This window comes from Platalea leucorodia (genome assembly GCF_965183815.1).
Source record: "Platalea leucorodia genome assembly, chromosome: 1".
Classification (NCBI taxonomy): domain Eukaryota; kingdom Metazoa; phylum Chordata; class Aves; order Pelecaniformes; family Threskiornithidae; genus Platalea; species Platalea leucorodia.
In genome coordinates, this window is record NC_138823.1 from 24,266,927 (window position 1) to 24,285,776 (window position 18,850).

Genomic DNA, 18,850 nt, shown 5'->3' on the forward strand with positions numbered 1-18,850 from the left:
CAACAAAAAAAACATTTCTTGAAACCAAATCTGATGGAAATTATATTTACCCACAAACAGTTGAGAAGAAAACTGTAATAGAATAATAAGTTTTTAAAAGCTTTCCTGAATTATTTTAGAATAAATTGTTTATCAGAGTCAAGACTTTTGGATGTTAATTTTCATTATATAAGACAGAAAAGTAACCTTGATATGTGGATTCAATCATATACTTCAAGAATCAAAAAAGGAAACCCAAGGAAGAAATTGTAAGGAGTCCGTGTGAAGTAACTGAACTTCACTTAAGTAACTTGTATAGGGGGACCACTCCAACTCTTAAAATGGCATTAATTCCCAAGGACCAACTAGTTATTTTCTCCCACATTAACAGAAAGCCGAACACCTCTCCTTATTCCCCCCAGTATTTTACAACAACAGGCAAAATATAAAGCTACTTGGTTAGAGAAAAAGAAAGATTAAAGGGAGGTAACTTGAAAGAAGAAAAGAAATGTAAAAACTTCAATAATGTTGCTTTATAACATAAAACATACAACACAACTCACATAAAAAATAACTCTAGCTTTCAGATTTCCTTTTATTTTCCAGTTTTACAGCTTATCTGCAAAATTTTTCATTGCATTCAAGTTGCTGAGTATGTAAACCGTGAAAGGTATTCTGGGATTTTTAAATGGTATATAATGTCTTTTTTCTTTGCCTCTGTGCCTTTTTTTGTTTATCTTTTTAAACTGTTACAGTATGTTTAATAATGTTAATGCTGATTCTGAGAATTTTATTAAAATTCTTAGTTCATAGTGTCAGATTCTATGCTCTTTTTCAAAAGCCTGAAGCATGATGGCAGATTAAGCTGATCCTAGCCCAGGTTGCTGCAATACTACTTTTTTGCTAAGGCTAATCCTTGTGTGCCTGTATAATAAATAGGCTCAGGGCAATGATCTGACAGAAAAAAATTGCCTGATGCCCCCCAGATTTTTTTAGCTCCTTCAGCTCCCTCAGCCAGCTCACTATACACGAGTACAACCAGCAACATCATGGAGCTGCAAGGAGAAGTAAGTCTTAGAACAGCTCAAGTTTAGATTTGCAACCTTGGTGGGCACAAAACTCATTGTCCAAAGACGATCACGGCTAAAGTAGCATTAAAAATCAACATTACATCCACCCTACTCTGGGCTGCCCCAAGGAAGCCCAGGGCCATGCTTCACTCCCCTAGCCCCTTCACTGGGCATGGCTACTCTGCGCATCACTTGCTTTAGTGGCAGGGTGAGAGACTTCCCTACTCAAAGAGCTCTTCAAACACCCGACATGTTTTCTCTCCACCATAGTAAATGAAGAATTAATTTGGGGAAGAATTAACAGTTTGAAAAATATTTTCCAATGGGAGGAAGGGCCATTATTAGAGTTAAGGGAAGCAAATAGTTACACAACCTGAGTTCAGTGAAGGAGGTGTGTTTCAGTGCTGGCTGAGGAGAAACAGAGACATGAGATTTCTGAGGGGTTCATTTAAAATGTGCAAAAGGTTATGAAACAAAAAGGAGAAGAAATGACTCTTCCTAGGAAGAAGACAACAAGAACTGCAATAACCTTAAGGTCTCCATTAAAAAAAAACAAAACCAAAAACACCAACAAAACAACAAAACCAAAAACTATGCATAACAACTTATTTATCATCTAAAGATTAGGAAGTATCAAGGCAAGTAGTTCAAAACATTGAGCATTTCAGTATATAAAATAATTATAAAACATAATTAAAAGTTTAAAAGGATTAAAACTAACCAAAACTCAAACATTTTTTGTATGATTTGTTTGATTTTATTTTGATTGGCTTCACCATAATAGGCTTCATCGCAGCAGACTTGCAGTTTTTTTGGAAAAAAAGGAAATGGAAAAACACTATGCTAAACAACACCTCAAACCAGTACAAACAAAGGAAATCCTAATCTCTCCTTCACTCAGTCACCATAAACACAGTACAGATTTCAAAACTGAAGTTGTATGAACCTCATGTGTCAAGCTCCACATATACCACACAGCAAATACTAATTAACTGTGTTAAAACAGTATTTGAGACAGCAAGAAATATCAGAAGACCAAGGAAACACTGAGTTCAGGCTGCTGTGTATCTTTAACTTAGCCTTGACTTTGCAGAACATACTGTAGTTAAGATTACCCACAGCTGAGAAACCTTTTTATAGAACAAAGTGTAGCGCACTGGCACAACAGAGAAAGCAATGCCCTTGTGAAAGTTTTACTTTACAACTGCTATTTACTTCTGACCTTAAGCTGTTAAATGATGGCATCTTGATTAAATAGCCAAAGAAACGGAGTACATGCTACAATAAATTATATAAAATATGGTATCAAACACTTCGTAGACTCCTTTTTTGAAGAGATGCTTCTCATGCTTGTCTCCCAAGTTGACAGCTAAACTGTCTGACCTGAGAATTTCACGACCTGAACCCACAGGCCAGTTTAAAGGAAGCCTGAAAACCTATTCCCAATTTAGTTCTAAATCGCACACAGGTGTTAGTGAGAATGAGCTATACCTGAATAATGAAACAATCATAACCACACCGTAAACTCAAAAGCTTTACCAGAAAAACTAAATGCAGTTGCCCTAAGCACTGAGACCGAGATCTTCACTCTACTGCAACTCCTTCACCGCTTCGCAAATGGACTACAGTGAGGCAAACAGCCAAAACAAGACTTGAACATGGAGCATGAGGTTGTTATCATCGTATTTGCCTGCTGAAGTGTGTGTACAAGCCAGTCATAGCTAGCCAGGCGTTGATCTGGAACTGGTACACGAGGCCAGGGGAGACCACTCCAGGGCAATGCACTGCTGAAGAATGGGCACGTCCAGAAGGTGCCCAAGCTCAGAGTGGTTCTCCTCACCATGCCTCGTCCCTGGAGTCCTTCCCAAACATGTGAGCAAGTTCCCATGATCTTCCAGGTCAAACTTGAATGAATTTGAGAGATCTACAAAGATGCTCTTTGAAATCTCAGCCTGCCTCTTGAGCAGAACTATTGGGCACACATAAACACATCTCTCTGAATCTCCACAAAATTAATTTCATTCCTCCTCCCCCCTCCTCCTCACGGAGGGCTGGGATGCTGCTAGGGTGAAGAACACATTTGTGCAAATACCTCAGCCAAGTCAGAAGCAGCACGCCCAACTGAAAGGAAGGGAACCTTGCAGACAGAATGCATATTAAGTTCTCAAAACAAAATTGAAAGTAACAATAAATCATCGAGGAGGAATGTTACTTTTAACACTAATTTTTTTTTTTTTTTTAATACACGCATTGTTTGAGAGTTACTAGGAGACTTCAAAAAATAACTTCAACAATTTTACAGATTTCACGTTTACTCTGTTTGAATGAATTGCTTATTCCTTTGAATTGATTCTTTATTGACATTTACTTGACAGGTTTTTTTTCCTGACATATTTAATAAGGTTTCCAAAAGAGCTTCCCTGATTAACAACAAATGGATGCTTAAATGACACAATAATGGCAGTGCTCTTTGATAAGAATGTTTCTATAAAGCATATTTCAATTTGCTTTCTATGAGGACCTGCACAAAGAAACTAAAAATTATTCTAAGGATCAGATAAAAAATTCAGTGCTACTAAGTAAAAGAAAAAATGTAAAGTGGGTATGTGTATCGAGCACACAGTGATTAAACTGATGAATTAAAGTGAAAAATAAAGTTGTAGAAATGCTTTTCTTATTATGAAATTTATTTTATTTTGATGATCACATTATAAGGAAATGTATTTTAAATATATGTATTTAGGCAAATTAGTTACATATTATTGCGGATTCCAGTAAAAATCACAATTAAAGAAATTTCAAGTAAAAATACAATTGATAGTTAAAGCCGAACATTTTAAAAGTTGAATTCCAAATATAAATTTAGCTTTGAATAGCTTTTGGTATTAGATAATTAACAAGCTACATTTCTGAAACTAAATGGGCACTTCCAGCTGTTATTTTACAATTAGTTTCCACTGAGGGTTTTAAATTAATAACTGCTGCAATAGCCTCAAACATGCCAATGTTAATTAGGAGTGGTGTTTCCATGTAATGCTATCCATATATATGAATATTTTACTGGGCGAAAGGTCTAAGTAGACTTTTTTTTTGCCTCTTTACTAAAGATAGAAGAAGAGAGAAATGTAAAGCAGGAGAAGACTTTGCTTCCAAGCACTATTCCAGAGAGAGGTATAGGATTCTTATGGAAGATAAAGATGACTTTGCTAAGGTCCTTATACTAAAAAAAGCATGGGTTCAAGTACAATGGGTTCAAGTTCAAGCAAAGGACAATATTTAAAACTCGCTATTTTATATGAATATTTTGATTTAAACCTCAGTTCAGCAATTAATAAAGCTAAAGATTATTAAATGAAAAAAAAGATCGCATATCTGAATTAAATGTAGAGTGAATCTTGTTAAAAACAAAAACAAACAAACAAACAAAAAAAACCAAAAAAACAACAACAAACCAAACCAAAACAAAAACCAACAACAAAAAAACCACATATCTTGATGGATAAAAAACATCCTGGTCTGAAATCTGAAAAATTAGAAAATAAATTACAGGAACAAGTTTAAAATATTCACTGTTACAATTTTTTTGCCTCGACACAGGAAGAAAAGAACTGAAAATGGTGGTAGTGTAACCCTGTTTCACAACTTCTATGCAATAAAAGAAACACCTCTCCTTGAAAGACCATGATTTTTTTTTCCCTAAAAGTTATTTTCCTACAGAACATTACCTCTGCTGTTTTAAACATTTTGAAATTAAAGAAAAACTGCAATAGAGATTTTATGATGCACTATAACTTTTACTTTTTGTAATTCCCTATGGTACATATGCACATTTTAATAAGCTGCTCGCACTTCCATCAAACACTATGTATGCATACAATTTTTTCACTGATTATCTTTGTTGCCTTTATTCAAAGAAAAATAAAGAAACTCAGGTCAGCATTAGCCGATTCCTTGTTTGCCTACCAAATAAGCTTCAATGAATTATTCAAAAAAATAAAGTTAAATGGAAAATACGTTTTATTAGAAACTTTATAAAATAATCAACTCTTAAAAGGAAATATTCGTATTAGGTGCATAATTCTGGGAAACATTTAGTTATCTGAATACTAAACTTCTACGCAAAAAAAGTTGGTTTTTTTTTTTAAGCTGTTAATTGGTTTGAAAATGAAAACCTTTTTGCTCATACTACAGTTATAGAGAATACAGGCTTTTTGTAACAATAATTTAAAGGTATAGATTTTTGAATATAAATATGTCCCACAGCAATTTAATACTGAACAAAAAATATTTCTGAAGAGAAGATGCTTACAGATGTGGGTGCTGTTGAAAAGTTTTGAAAAGGATTTGATTTTTCCAAACCACATTTGAAAGAAAAAACAGATTTCCACACAGACTGCTGGCTATGTATCTGCTTCTTGCATAAACTCCTTCCATCATTCTTTCCTTCCCCTCACTCCAGCACTATCAGCACAGACACAGAAAATTGTTTATTACTCCTTTTTTTTTTTAAACTGAAGGATTTTTTTTTTTAACCAATTATGGGCATTACATGATTATTACAAGCATGTACTAGATAAAGCTCCTTGAAATAAAGACATATATTAGGTATTCTATAGGAAAAACAACATCGTTTTGTTATTTGTAAATGTTTGGGAGTTAAACACCAGTGGAAAACAGTAAACTACAAAAATGAAAAACATAGGAATTTAGATACATTTATAATAAAAAAGACTTGTATAGATGAAAAGTTTTAAGAAAAAACACAAAATAATTTACAGCTACCTTTTCATGATTAAACACTTTACATGTAATTTTTTTGGGGGGGTGGGGTGGGGGTGGTGTTTAAAGAATTTCTATTTACATTCACAAATTGAAAACAGTCTAAGGACAGCTTTATGCTTTGATCTATGAAAGATCTACACATGAAAATGACCATGGAACATTCAAGACCTGAACTATTAAGCTTTGATGTATGACATGAATGAAATCCTTGGATCTCAAAAATGATGAATCCAGAGCGTGGACAACAATTAGATTCTTTATTGGCCAAGCTGAGGAAAGCTTGCGATTCTGTTCATCTAAACTTCCAGAACTTGATAGTTTAATAACAGTTATTCTGGACTTTATCAGCAAGGGCTTTTCAGAATAGCCTCTAAACAGCCTGTATTCTGTGCTCTTTGTCAGCCATTTCATTTTTGTCTTAATAATATTTTACCTTGAAATTATTTTACTCTATCTGTTCATGGATACTCCTTAAACTTCTATTAATTAATGGTTCACAACAGAGTTTGCTAAAAACAACCATGTTGGGGATGATTGGCAATTATCTATATAATCGAGCAGGCAATTTGCACAATATTTGGTATAATAGGGCCCTTATCCCAATACAGACATAGAACTAAATGTCATCTCAATTTCAAGTCTGTGCTGCTTCATATTTAAGCAGATCCATGTGCCTATATCCTCTTATTTTTCAGTCAGAGAAACAGAATTGCTGGGTCTTGTAATGAAGTTTTCTCGGCCATTTTCCTGTTCGTACTATCCAGTTCTGCTGGTAGCTTAGCACAACTAGTGCTATTCATTGTTATGAACCCCCAACATACACACTTTTTTTTAATTCAGTCCTTTTTATGTCATGTTTCCACTAACTGAAAGTGTTCAAGGATTCCATCTATGCTCAGCTTAATTGCACTAAGCACTGTTTGTATATACACGGGAAAACACTGTTGTAATGTAAAAAGGTGATGAAATTACCTCACAGAATGAGAGATAATTGGGCAGAAAACTGGTTAAGACGACTACAGACACATTTGATTAGTTCCACTTCTTTAAAGCATTATAATTTATTCATGCTGATATTCTACATTAGCCACTTTTATTAAAAGAGAAAGAACTAAGGACATGACAAAGGGAAAACATATGAAGACACACAAAGAAAGAAATGCGGCTTTTTGAGCTACCCCAGGAGATGCTACTCTGCTGCAGCCATCTCCATACATAGAAAAGGATCTTTTGGCCTGGAGCCCTCAGAATTGCTTTATATCCATCAAAAATCTGTTCTTTTGACAAGTGATTATCAAACAGATCTAAATAATCGGCTAGGTTTGTTGTCTGGAGAAAGACTTGAGCAACTTGATCTAAATTGCTTTGAGTAGGAAACTGGACTAGATGAACTAGAGAAGTTGCTTCCAACTGAAATTATTCCATGATTCTGTGCTTCCCTTGGATTTTTGTAACAGAATCAGCCACATAACTGCTTTTAGTGCTCTCCACATAAAAACATTTAATTAAGTTTTTAGAGAAGTGCTCACTACTAATAAGAAATCTTAACTGATGTCCTCTAAAGCTAACAAACCATTACTACAAACACCACAACTGCTAAAAGTCTCTATGTAGTTGGCATACAGTTAAGTTCTTAATTTCATTAAACTAACACTGTAGCAGAAGCATACCTTTGATGCTAGGTACCAAAGAATCCATAGATAAGAGAGATTTATGAAGATCTTGAGGGAAAAAAACCTTCATTTGGAGTTTTTATCTTACTAGACGCCGGAGAGCCAAACAAGAGCAAGCCCAGGACTGAGAAATGCAATTTTTTGCCTACAAAGAGATGCTTGTTTTTTCCTGCAGTTACAGCATTTATAAAATTTCCCTCTGATGTGATTTCTCTGATATCAAATAACTGGCTGACTTTCACTCCATCAGGGCATTAACATGATTTTCCTATCTCAGCACTCTTCCTCCCCAAAACTGCTAGACCTTTCTCTGTTTTGTCAAATGTATTTGACTGTTCATTTGGCCACTTCAAAAGTTCTAACGTACACAGCATGATCACACAAGCCAAGAAATGACCACATCATCTTGTTTTTCTGCAGCCTGCTGAGTCATCTCCAAGCAGCAGCACCCCCAATCCTAAGTTTAATATGATCAGGTAATTAAACCCCACAAAAATGTGGTTCTCTCCTTCACTGCTTAGCAGAAACTTCATTTACTCTGACTATCTGACTCCTCCACAGTTTTAATTAACTACTCTTCCCTCTCTTTAGCCAGGCTAGGCAGCTGCCTCACTTGCATCCTTATCCAGAATCTACTTCTGCTCCCCATCCCAAGGCCGTCTGGTATCTGCGAGTTCTGCTCCACAGAACTGGCAGTTTCTTAACGGGAACATACAATTCTGGTCATATTTGTTGAAGACAAACACACCTTAGCTAGGGTTTACGAATTGGAAAACCATGAGAAACCATTAAAACAAACCAACCAACTCCTAGGATTTAGTAGGAAAAAAAATTTGAAAAGGATAAACTGCCTCTTACTGTGAGCAGCTAAAAATGTGCCACTGCACTTCTTTCAGGAGCCCTGTATTTACTGTTATGGTACATGCATCTTTGTTTACTATGTGTGCTGATAGTCTAAACTAAATTAATTCATTTTCTACTGGAGGAAATAGTTATTTTTAGACTAATTTTTATATGGTATAAGAAAACTGAAGTTACTATGTCAATACATTTCTTTCCAACTTCCAATAATCACCTGAAAAAATATTTGCGCACAAACTTTTGGGGCACAGTATTTTTCCAACGTTCCATTTTCAATTTAGTTCTCTCTCCAAGTTAAGCAAGTAAACTATTTTTCCTAAGACACAGATGGAGTCACTTCAGCTTAGAGGCCAGAAGTGGCCCGGTTTATTTAGTATGACCTGCAGCCATACCAGATTTACCTTTCATGCACTGGCATTCTGTTAATGATATATGAGGACATTCAGTTTTTCACGTATGAATTTCTGGGACAAATTCAAAAGATATTTGGAAATTCTATTCAGCCTTTAGCCACGAAAAAGTTTCTCAGCCCTTCCTAAAAGAACCGTTTCTAAAAGAGAAGCAAAAATTCTTCTTTCTCATGAAACACTACAAAAGTGACATTAATTGCATGTGGTGGTAGTTCAGACCTAAACAGAAGACTGTTTAAACCAAAGTGACACCACAAATTAAGTTTGTATCCCCACTCCAGAAACACTGTAAAGACAGTGGTTCAGACAATGATTTATTTTCTTTTATTCTATTAAAAGCAGCAGCAGCAAATTAGAGGAGAAGAGTTTAGAAAAAGACAGAAGATGACATGTTGGGATTATTAGAATGCTGTAGCAGCTAATTCTTCAGTAATCAACATGCTGCTGTAATTTTTTTTTTAGACTCTCTTAAGCTGGATATTGTACTACTTGTACCTCTGTTGATATTTACTAAGAAATCTTTCACCAAAATACATGAGTTATACATTGTGTGTATTTGCTCATTTTACTACTTGATTTTAAGCATTCTGTATTAACTCCAGTTATACATTTTTGCTATCTAATACCATCTACTGTGGGCAGGTTAAAAAGGGCAAATACTGTGTAAGTTAAGAAATCTCATATTTGGAGAAACAAATACTAACATCAGGCCTTTTGTGTTAAAAATATCCCACTGTGGTTTTTTTTCCCTTGAATACAGACTGTATGTCCTGCCCTAACAATACAAAAACCTTTGTGTTATCTTATTTTCCAAAGAAAAACTGACAAATGGTGAAATCAACTCCACTGGTCTAAAAGCAGTGACTGCCATGTAAGAAAATGAATGGCTGTCTTCAACCATGCTTCTGTAACTACAGTCTGTTCTGGATCAAAGAACATGTAATTAGAAAATGCATCTACTTTGACTCCAAACTGGAATCTTAATATTTTTAATTAAAAAAATATTAATTTATATTGCTCAAAAGTGTTGAAGCTTGCTCAAACAGATCAAAATAGTAACCCTCTTCCCAAAACCAAAAGACCACCCACTACTAACTTCAATATTGTCTCATAAAACTTTGCGAAGTAACTTGACACTCTGCCCCGACGTATTTTAAAAACACTAAAGCTAGTATAATTGGATGATTAAAGGAACAACGATAAGACTGAGTCATTTGACAGCTGCTGAGAAATTAGAAGAATGGTCACTGAAGCAGTTAGAAGAAATTACTGAAAATGGCAGACATTTCTCAGAAAAAGGAAGCATGATGTTGTGAGACTGGTCACAAAGAAGCCAGTAACAGTCAGACGAGAGATGTCTGTGGCCCAGTGCTTATTTCTACCTTACCCATTTGGTGTCTTGACTTCCAAAGGAGGACTGGACCATATCGTAACTGTATAAAACTAGGAAAACCAAATATACACTGCACAAATCTAGTCTGGAACATTTATGTATATAAGACCCAGCGAACCATAATGCAAAAGGGCATCAGAACCTTTAAACAATTGAGTGACTTCTGGTTTGAAAAGCACGGAATTTCTGCACTTCAGGTAAAGCCACCGATGCAAGGATATCAGACTCAAAAATGTAAACTGGCGTAGCTTCACTGATTTTAGATGTAAATCGCACCCCTCTTGTTGCTTACTCACTGATTTGTAATGTGCATACAAGGAACGTTGAACAATTCCCCTAGGTGACAAAAACGACCTTACAGAAGCTGGAACTTGCAGGTTCCGCTTTACAATAGGGGATTTTTCTGCTAAATTTTTGGTTGCTCTGAGAAGAGTGGAACCTACAGTTGGTTCTGTAACTCTCAAAGCAGACATCAGAGGGCAGTCGATTCGGACAGAGAGGGCAGAAGCAGGAAGAGCCTGTACAAATGTCAGGAAGATCTCTTATCTGTGGGCACATTGAGAGTTGCATCAGGCCCTGCCACCCAAAGCTGTTGCTGGTGCCAGGCTGTTAAGATTTCTTCCATGAAAGCTCCATAACACAATAGATACAATGCTCATTTAACAACAACAAAAAAAGATAAACTACTATAACCAAGCATGCAAGCAAAAATGCTAATTTAAGTATTTCCACATGTAAATATGAAGAAAAGGACTCTCTTACAACTCCTAAGTGATCAGAAGAGAAACTGGAGATATTTCCTGGTCTCCTAAAAATCCTAGTCTTGACAAAAAGTAAAACTTGTTGTCATTTTCTAGGCAGTAAATGTTTTACTGCTGGGAAAAGATTTTGATGTTTGTAATTTCTATTGAAGAGCATTATGAAGTAGTTAAAAATATTGCCACATCTGAAAAACAGACCAACGGGAAGTATAAGACACTTGTTCATCTGTATTTCTGTGACTTTTCTCACTTGGTATTATTTGCAACCATACTTTCATGTCTGGCAACAGTGCCAACTCTACTAAGGATCATATATTACTTTTATCATGTTGATTACATATGTTCACCAGTTTTGCTGCCTATATATGATTAGTGTGGTTTGCACATACTTAGTGACACAATCCAGAGCATGACATTTTCACAGAAAACGTGTTTACTGGGCAAGAGCTCCTTAGAAGTTTGCGTTCCTTTCAGCTTTGATCTACATGACATCGAGAATCCTACAGCTTGAGTATATGTTTACCATTTATATTATTAAGATCTATCTCCTTCACACTATATGGCTACTGAGCACTTTGGTAGTCACAAAAAATTTCCTTTTCTCTTAGGTGAACTTAGTAGTAGCTGAATAAAAGAAAGCCTCTTAAAATGTTCTCATCTGTAAGCTTAAACTTCTTAATGACTTGACATTTAAATTCTGTTATTCATCAGCACTTCACAGAAGAACTTGATTTGTCTAAATGGATTTGAAAGCCCACAAGTGAAGAAAATCAGAAAAACCTGGTTTTGAATATCAAAAGATTGCATGTGAAAAGTATTTTTACAGGCTGCACGTACCCGTTTTATTGATCAATTAACTTCTCCCAAAATGAATTTTTCTGAGACCATATATGAAAACCCAAACCGGTCCCCCAACACTTACTGATAAATGTCTTTTCTGAGCACAGCTCTACTAAGAGGGTTGTCAGCCTGAGGAGCCATACAGACAGATCCAATCTTGAGAACCAAAGTGTCTTCTTTAATTGCTGGATTAGCTGTAGTTGGGAGAAGAGAAAATATGTGTTTGATTAAAAGTCAAATACACATAGCAGAAACACTGAAAAACTATTTCTTAAAAAAATCTAAATAAGAATGTCTAAGGATTCAGTTCTGCTCAGGAGCAACAACTAATGCAAAAAAAGCCATAAAATCAATAGCACTGTTGTGGTACATAAAAGACAAAACTACTGTCATTTAATTTCCCCACAGAGTTTTATCACACAACTAAATCCTGGTCTGTGACCTCTTGTTTTCTCTGATGCTTTTTTATTTCAATTTTTTTTTGCCCAAAATGATCTTGAACCCACAGACATCTTTGTGATCTGTTTCTCCAATAATTATCTGCTGAACTATCAGCATGTAGAGCACTGAATCATGCACCCTTTTTAATATGGGGCTAGGTCCTTTAGATGTAAAACATTGCAGATACTACAATGTAACCATCCTAGTAGCATTTGGTATGGGTTGCAACACACATGAAAAGTTCAAACACAAGGACTGAAACAAGAGAATCTGAAATCTGACACATATACAAAGACCAAGACGTAGTACCGGACAGTAAATTCCACATCAATAACAAAATTACTCCAAGAAGAAAAATCTCTGCTTTCCACTTCATCATATTCAAATTTCAGCCACATGTACAAATTCTTAGTTTTAAAAGCAGTGGTCATATTAGACAGAAAACCAAAGTTCTGCCCAGAAAAAAATAGCACCACATTTCTTGTAGTAAACAAAGCCTGTGAAGTTTCCTTACAGGAAAAGATTGAGTCTACTGCATCTCCTTCTCAGCACACAGAGACATACAGAAAGCATTTGGATAAGGTTCTGCTCAGAAGACTCCACAGTAACTAGGAAGCTCCCGAGAACACGTGATGCAAGCTCAAAGAGTTCATCATCTGGAGTGAAATGGTTCACTTCAACACCAGCGCGATACATAAAAAGGACGGAACGGCATCACGCTTGCTCGCACATCCAACAAAATTCTGCAAGACTCTCATATATGAGGTCTGAAAACAAAATGATATTAGCAGAACAGAGTTTAAATATTTTACTGAAGAGTGAAATGCTTGGTGTGGAAAGAACCAGAGAAATCTATGAGTTTCAAAAATGGCTTCTCCAGACCCGTCAATGTCTTGGTGAATAAGACACTGTGCTTTGCAGCTATATATATATATCTACACATATGTATATTTTTAAACAGATATAAGAAATCACAGAATTCACAGAAATTCTAATATGATATTTTAAAACGATTGTAGGGCATACCACAGTAAACACCAGCAGAGTGGTAACACAAGTTCTGACACGCAACTAGTTCAGAACACAAGGGATTTACCTAAAAGAAACTCATCTACTTAAAAATCAAAGTCAAGTCCTTTAGTCCCCAAAGCAGAGCAAAATCATACACAGATGGTTTGGTTGCCAGAACTAAGGTGGAAAAGTTGACAACAAAATCCTCTTTGTGATGAAATCAGAAACTGTATTTTTCAACTTTTAGATCAAAACATGAGTAAGGCATTGTACTAAGTATTAGATATTCCTGCCACCGTACACTTAACATGTTGGATTTTTTTTTTCCCCATACTCACATAAGAAAAAGGAGTGAAGGCATTAAATATACTTCAGATTGTAATTGCAGCTTAATTAGGTGGCAAATGCCTTATTCTGAGAAGTGGTTCTTAATAAAATATATCTTAGGCTAAGAATTTTAATTTGTCTCTGACACTTAGCAAAGCAAAACGAACACAGGACTACTCATCACGGTCTCTATTAAGTGAGCGATTTAGGATTTTTTTTCAAGGCTGGGCATGGTTCTTTTGTGTAAAATTTCTTGACCTACAGGCATTAGTATTTTCAGCTGGTCTCTAATGAGTGGTAATCCGAGTCACGACTTAGGATGATGAATTCAAATCTCCATTCACTAACCCATGAATTCTCCTATTAGCTTTTCAAAATATGGGAATAATGTAGTAAACATAATCACAGTCATTATAAATATTTAAAAATTTGAGGGGGAAAAAAGAAGTCTATACTACACAATCTAAGTACCATCTAGGAAAAACTTACAGACCCAAGTGTAATAATGTTGTTCACAATCTCACTTGGTTTTATCCACTCATCTCAGTCTTCTTTTTGCTGAGCTAAACACATTATGCTCTTTTAATAGCTTCCTTGTATGGCTTCTTCTCCCACACTTGATTAACATTTGTGGTGCTTTCCAGCAGCCTCTCCACTTCTATTAATACCCATTTTTATAAAAGCAAACAAATTGGACAAGATATTCCATCATCTGCCATACGCAGAAGTACAACTACCTTCCTTATTTCTTTTCACTATGGGTCCACTATGACCCTCAAGCTGTTTTTGGCCACTGTTTCCCAGTATAGTCTCTCCAGTCCTGAAGATATAGTCTGCATAAATTTTTTTCTTGATATATAACTTTAGCTTTAGAGGATTTAGTATATTTTTCTACAGGCAACAATGTAAGCACAGTGATCCAGACGCATGGCCTATGGAGTCCTTAACTTTATTTTCCTCGGGAAATTCTTTGCAACATACATTGATGCTAGCAGCAATGGTTTTATATTTACTTTCAGATTATTAAATACCAATTTCACTTATTATTCTCAACTGACAATTTTTTTTTAGACTTCTAGTTAGCCATTTTTAATTCATTTAACATTTCCACAGATATCGTATGGGGATGTATTTAAATTAGAATACCATGAAACACAGTGTCAAACTCCTTACAAAAGTCTAAGCATATCTGCAAACATTTTATCTTTTGTAACCATAATGAAGAATGAAAATTAGATGTGTTTAACAAGACTAATTTTCCATAAAACTATATTTATTTTCACGTAACAAATATGTAATTCTTTATTAACTGAATCCTGTAATAGATTTTTTTTCCTTTATGTTCTCTGAGGGAGAGCAATAAAACTACCTGTCTTAATTTTATTTGAACATCACACTTTTCATTTTACTAGATATACCTTCAGTTGTCTAAAACCTGCTCTTCCAAGGTGTGTTAAAAATTAGCCTCAGAAGACTAAGACCCCTGAGCAGAAGCTACTCAGTCTGACTGATTTGAAACTGTTTAATAGTAAGCAAGGAGGATGTTACAGACCATATGTTACGACAGACTTCAAAGTACAGAGTTGTGCTCATGTGACAATATATCACTTCTACAAATGCACGACATACATTTTTTCAGTATGCTGCCTTTTCTTTTTCACCATCAACAAATTTATCATGTCCATTCCAGTGATTCCTGATATTTTGCTCCTAGTACGTATTAAAAAAAGTTCCTATTGTCCTCAAACCAGCCAGATGTGGATTTTCCCTGTCTTTACCACTTCTTGTCATTTTTTTGCAATTTACGTTTTTTATTTATAGAGTTCTGCTATGCAATATTTCTTCTTTCTATTTGTTTTATATTGCTTTTATATATTTAGTTGTCTTTACTTCATCACTAAGTAACTGTGGGTTGTTGGCCAGAGCCTGAAACACCACCTAATGTATTAACAAATCAAACTCTGAGGGAAAGTAACATTGCTTATTGCCCAGGATATAATGCTGCCCTCAAGTCCACCACAAAAAAGAAACGTTAATCTGGTGCTGCTGCAAAAAACCATGAAACTAAAATGTTAGAAAATTGTGTGGGTGTATTCATGCATGTGTGTTTGTAAAGTCCTCAGGAGAAAAACCATGATTTTGATTATTTCATAGTGTTTGTGTATCACAGTTCATTGTGCAAGTTTGGTTTTGGACTGCACAAATAAAGAAAAGATATGCTTTCTTTTTCTAACTCTATACGTAAGTCACAGTTACATGGGTTTTTGGGGGGGAGGATAGTTTTGGTAGCTATCACTAGGTACAAGGTATGAACAGCAGGTGATTGACTGGAAAAGAAACTGAAACCATTGTTTTTCCACTTTTACTGCAGTGATCACAACTTGAAACACACAAACCTTATCGGATTAAAAAATCTCTCTTAATCAATAAATGATGAATGAGGTCTTATGGGGGCATATCTCCACAATATATAACATTTTTTCTGACCTAGCACACCAGTAACACGGTCATATTCAACTCTTACTCCTTATTATTGTTTCTAAATTCTATTGTTCTTTAAGACAATAAGCAGTAGAAGAGAGAAGCAATTTATTTCACATTCAGAAACAGATGAAAGTTTGGGAAAATCTAGGGTGAAAGAAGAAATGAAAGGAGAATGGTGCTGATTTTCATAGTGATGATATTTCAGAATTTTCCAGTGGAAGAGGTTAGTTGGCTTTCTTATTAATTTAGTACAGCTAATCTGTAGCATTATTCTTTAAAAGCATATACGGTTTTTCTGCCTACATCCATGCTTAACCATGGCAATTCTGTTCTTTGCATGCATTTTCAAGCGAGGGATAGCAACAAGACAAAGTTTTTTTTATAATTTCTTTTTAATGAAGTATACAGCTACAGAGCTACAAAAACATTGTTTTAAAAAAAGATTTCCTTGACAGCATGCCCTAGAACTCCCTTCCAACCAGAATCATAATTCTTTCTTGCCAACAGAGCCAGTCTAATTTTATCTTCCTGTGTTTTCAGCATTCCCAGTTGGAAAATTGTAGAGGATGCTGGCAAAAAAACGATCTATGTAAATTCTCACTGTCTGCACTTCTTGCAATTAGGTTATGAGAAAAATCTAAAGACTATACTCTTAGGATTATATTATGTGCTATCGTATATAATGGTAAAAAAAAAAAAAAAAAACAAACGTACCTATAGGACTTATGTAAATGTATCATGATACCAGTAAAACACTTCCCCCCCCCCCCCCCTTTTCTTTTTTAAATCTCTAGAAGAATTGTTGGTAATAGAAGTGATTGCATTCCCACTAGATGTTACAAAGCGTAATTTAAGTGTCAGCATGTCTTTATTTATACATAAAGATTGTAATAGGGATATAAATATATTTTATGTATGAAGGGAAAACAATTTCTTACAGAAAAAAGTATTATCCATAGATCAAATGGCTACTTACTGTTGTTTGAAAGAACAGCTTACACTACCCACACCTCTGTAAACACCTGAAAGCCTCTTACATAATGGAGTCTGAATAGTTTCAACTAAGACATACTAAATAAATGATAAACTGTATCATCTGTTGGGCATCAATCACGAGGTACATTTTAATAACTTTCTCCAAACTGAACTAGAATATCTACCTGCTTCACTATCACATGGTTTTCTAGGTGCCAATTTCCACAAGAGCTAAGGCTCCCTGCTCAGGCTCCATCGCTGGAACAGGTGTCTATGGAAGACTGAACTGGTATCAGCGTAATGAGAGCTGACACAAGAATCACCACTGCAGAACAGGGTTAAGTTCTCTTTCCACAATTCTTGGCCATTCTTTTTTTTATAATCCCATTTTAAATGAAAACTCTATAGGTACTGGGAAAGCAAAGATCAAATAAATATCTAAAAAAACTTTTCAGGACATCTGCAGAGAAGTAGCATGAATGTTACATGTTTCCTAACTCTGACCCTTAAAACTGAAAGCCTTAGCAATGGTCAGCAATTTAACTAAGTTAGAGTATCTGTCTACAATACTGAACAGCAAAAAATCTCTAACATAAAATACTGTACCTTCTGCAGTATGACGATCTTCCTCATTTTGGGGAAAGAAGACTCTTATTACACCAGTGTTGATATAAATCAGAGGCAAGTTGCGGGAAGTTAGAGCATGAGTCCTCATAGGTTGGCCCGGTGATTTCCTTTTCTCCTTTTGACTCCTTGGCAACCTGGCTTGAAAAATGCTTGCAATCGCCTTAAGCAACGGAAAACAGAGGACCATATCAAAGGCTTGAGCAGAAAGAAGGATCTCATGAAGAAAGTGAGGAGAACCATCAGTGTGACCTTCTGATAGCTTATGGAATGTTCTTCGTTCATTTCTTGATATCAGTTTGTGCCGGACATTTTTTGTCACAGCTTTGGTATAAGTGAGAGAAAGAAATCCATGTTGTTGGTGTGAGCCATCTAGAAGTTTTGCAGTTGTCTGTTTCAAGGAAAAAAAAAAAAAAAAAACTGCTGCGAAAACATACACATATAACATCCATCAATTGCCATATTCTCTGTTAGTTAGGATGTTTAGAGTTCTATATTTTCTAATAGCTTTCCATTGTCTCTGAATAGTAGAAAAAATTTCTTTCAGTTTTTTGAATTGACAATTTGTCCACAGCGTGTCCACGCTTCACTGTATTGTGTGAGCTAAAACTATGAACTGCTGAACATTTTTTTCTTTTCTGATTATTTATGTTGTATGAAATTCAAATCCAATAAGCCAAAAAAACCCCATATATCCAAGAGTCTAAATTTACCAAACATTTTCTGATAATTTTTCATAGTTATATATTTTGATTTCTCCTTCACTTTAGACATTTTAGAAGTAGATCTTACTCCCTTGCATTGTTCCTTCTACATGTGCAAATACCATAGGTGCTAAAATAACACTTGGGTGCTGAGATAGCTTCACTCCATCTGAACATGGGTGTATAAACCTGAACTAACTACTCGAAGAATTGAGCTGATTTTGCCCTCATCACCTCTGAGTATTTAAAGAGAACAGCAGTACCACATGCTAAAGCACATCACTTAAATAAACCTACATTGCGCCATACTTTAGAAATAGCAGATTCCTTCACTTAGAAGACAGATTTCCTAGATAAAGATGACAATTAGATGCTTAGCTCCCATAAGATGTATAGTACAGTTTTCATAGTATCTTTGAAAATCTTTCAGTCATCCATTGTTAGTGAGTGAAAAATGTAAAAATAATAACTAGGAAAAACACTATTTTAACAGTGTAACGAACATTTTGATAGAA

General features: G+C 35.2%; 1 protein-coding gene across 14 annotated transcripts in view; it reads right to left on the reverse strand.

Moving 5' to 3' along the window:
* The window catches only part of VPS13B (vacuolar protein sorting 13 homolog B), a 485,731-nt gene that overhangs the window by 184,093 nt on the left and 282,788 nt on the right, over nt 1–18,850 (reverse strand). For all 14 annotated transcript variants that reach the window (XM_082316760.1, XM_082316766.1, XM_082316768.1 and 11 more), the window contains 2 exons: nt 17,614–18,022; nt 11,852–11,963 (listed from right to left, as the gene is read on the reverse strand). In XM_082316760.1, the coding sequence (XP_082172886.1) occupies nt 11,852–11,963; nt 17,614–18,022 (521 nt within the window). The remainder of the gene's footprint in view (nt 1–11,851; nt 11,964–17,613; nt 18,023–18,850) is intronic.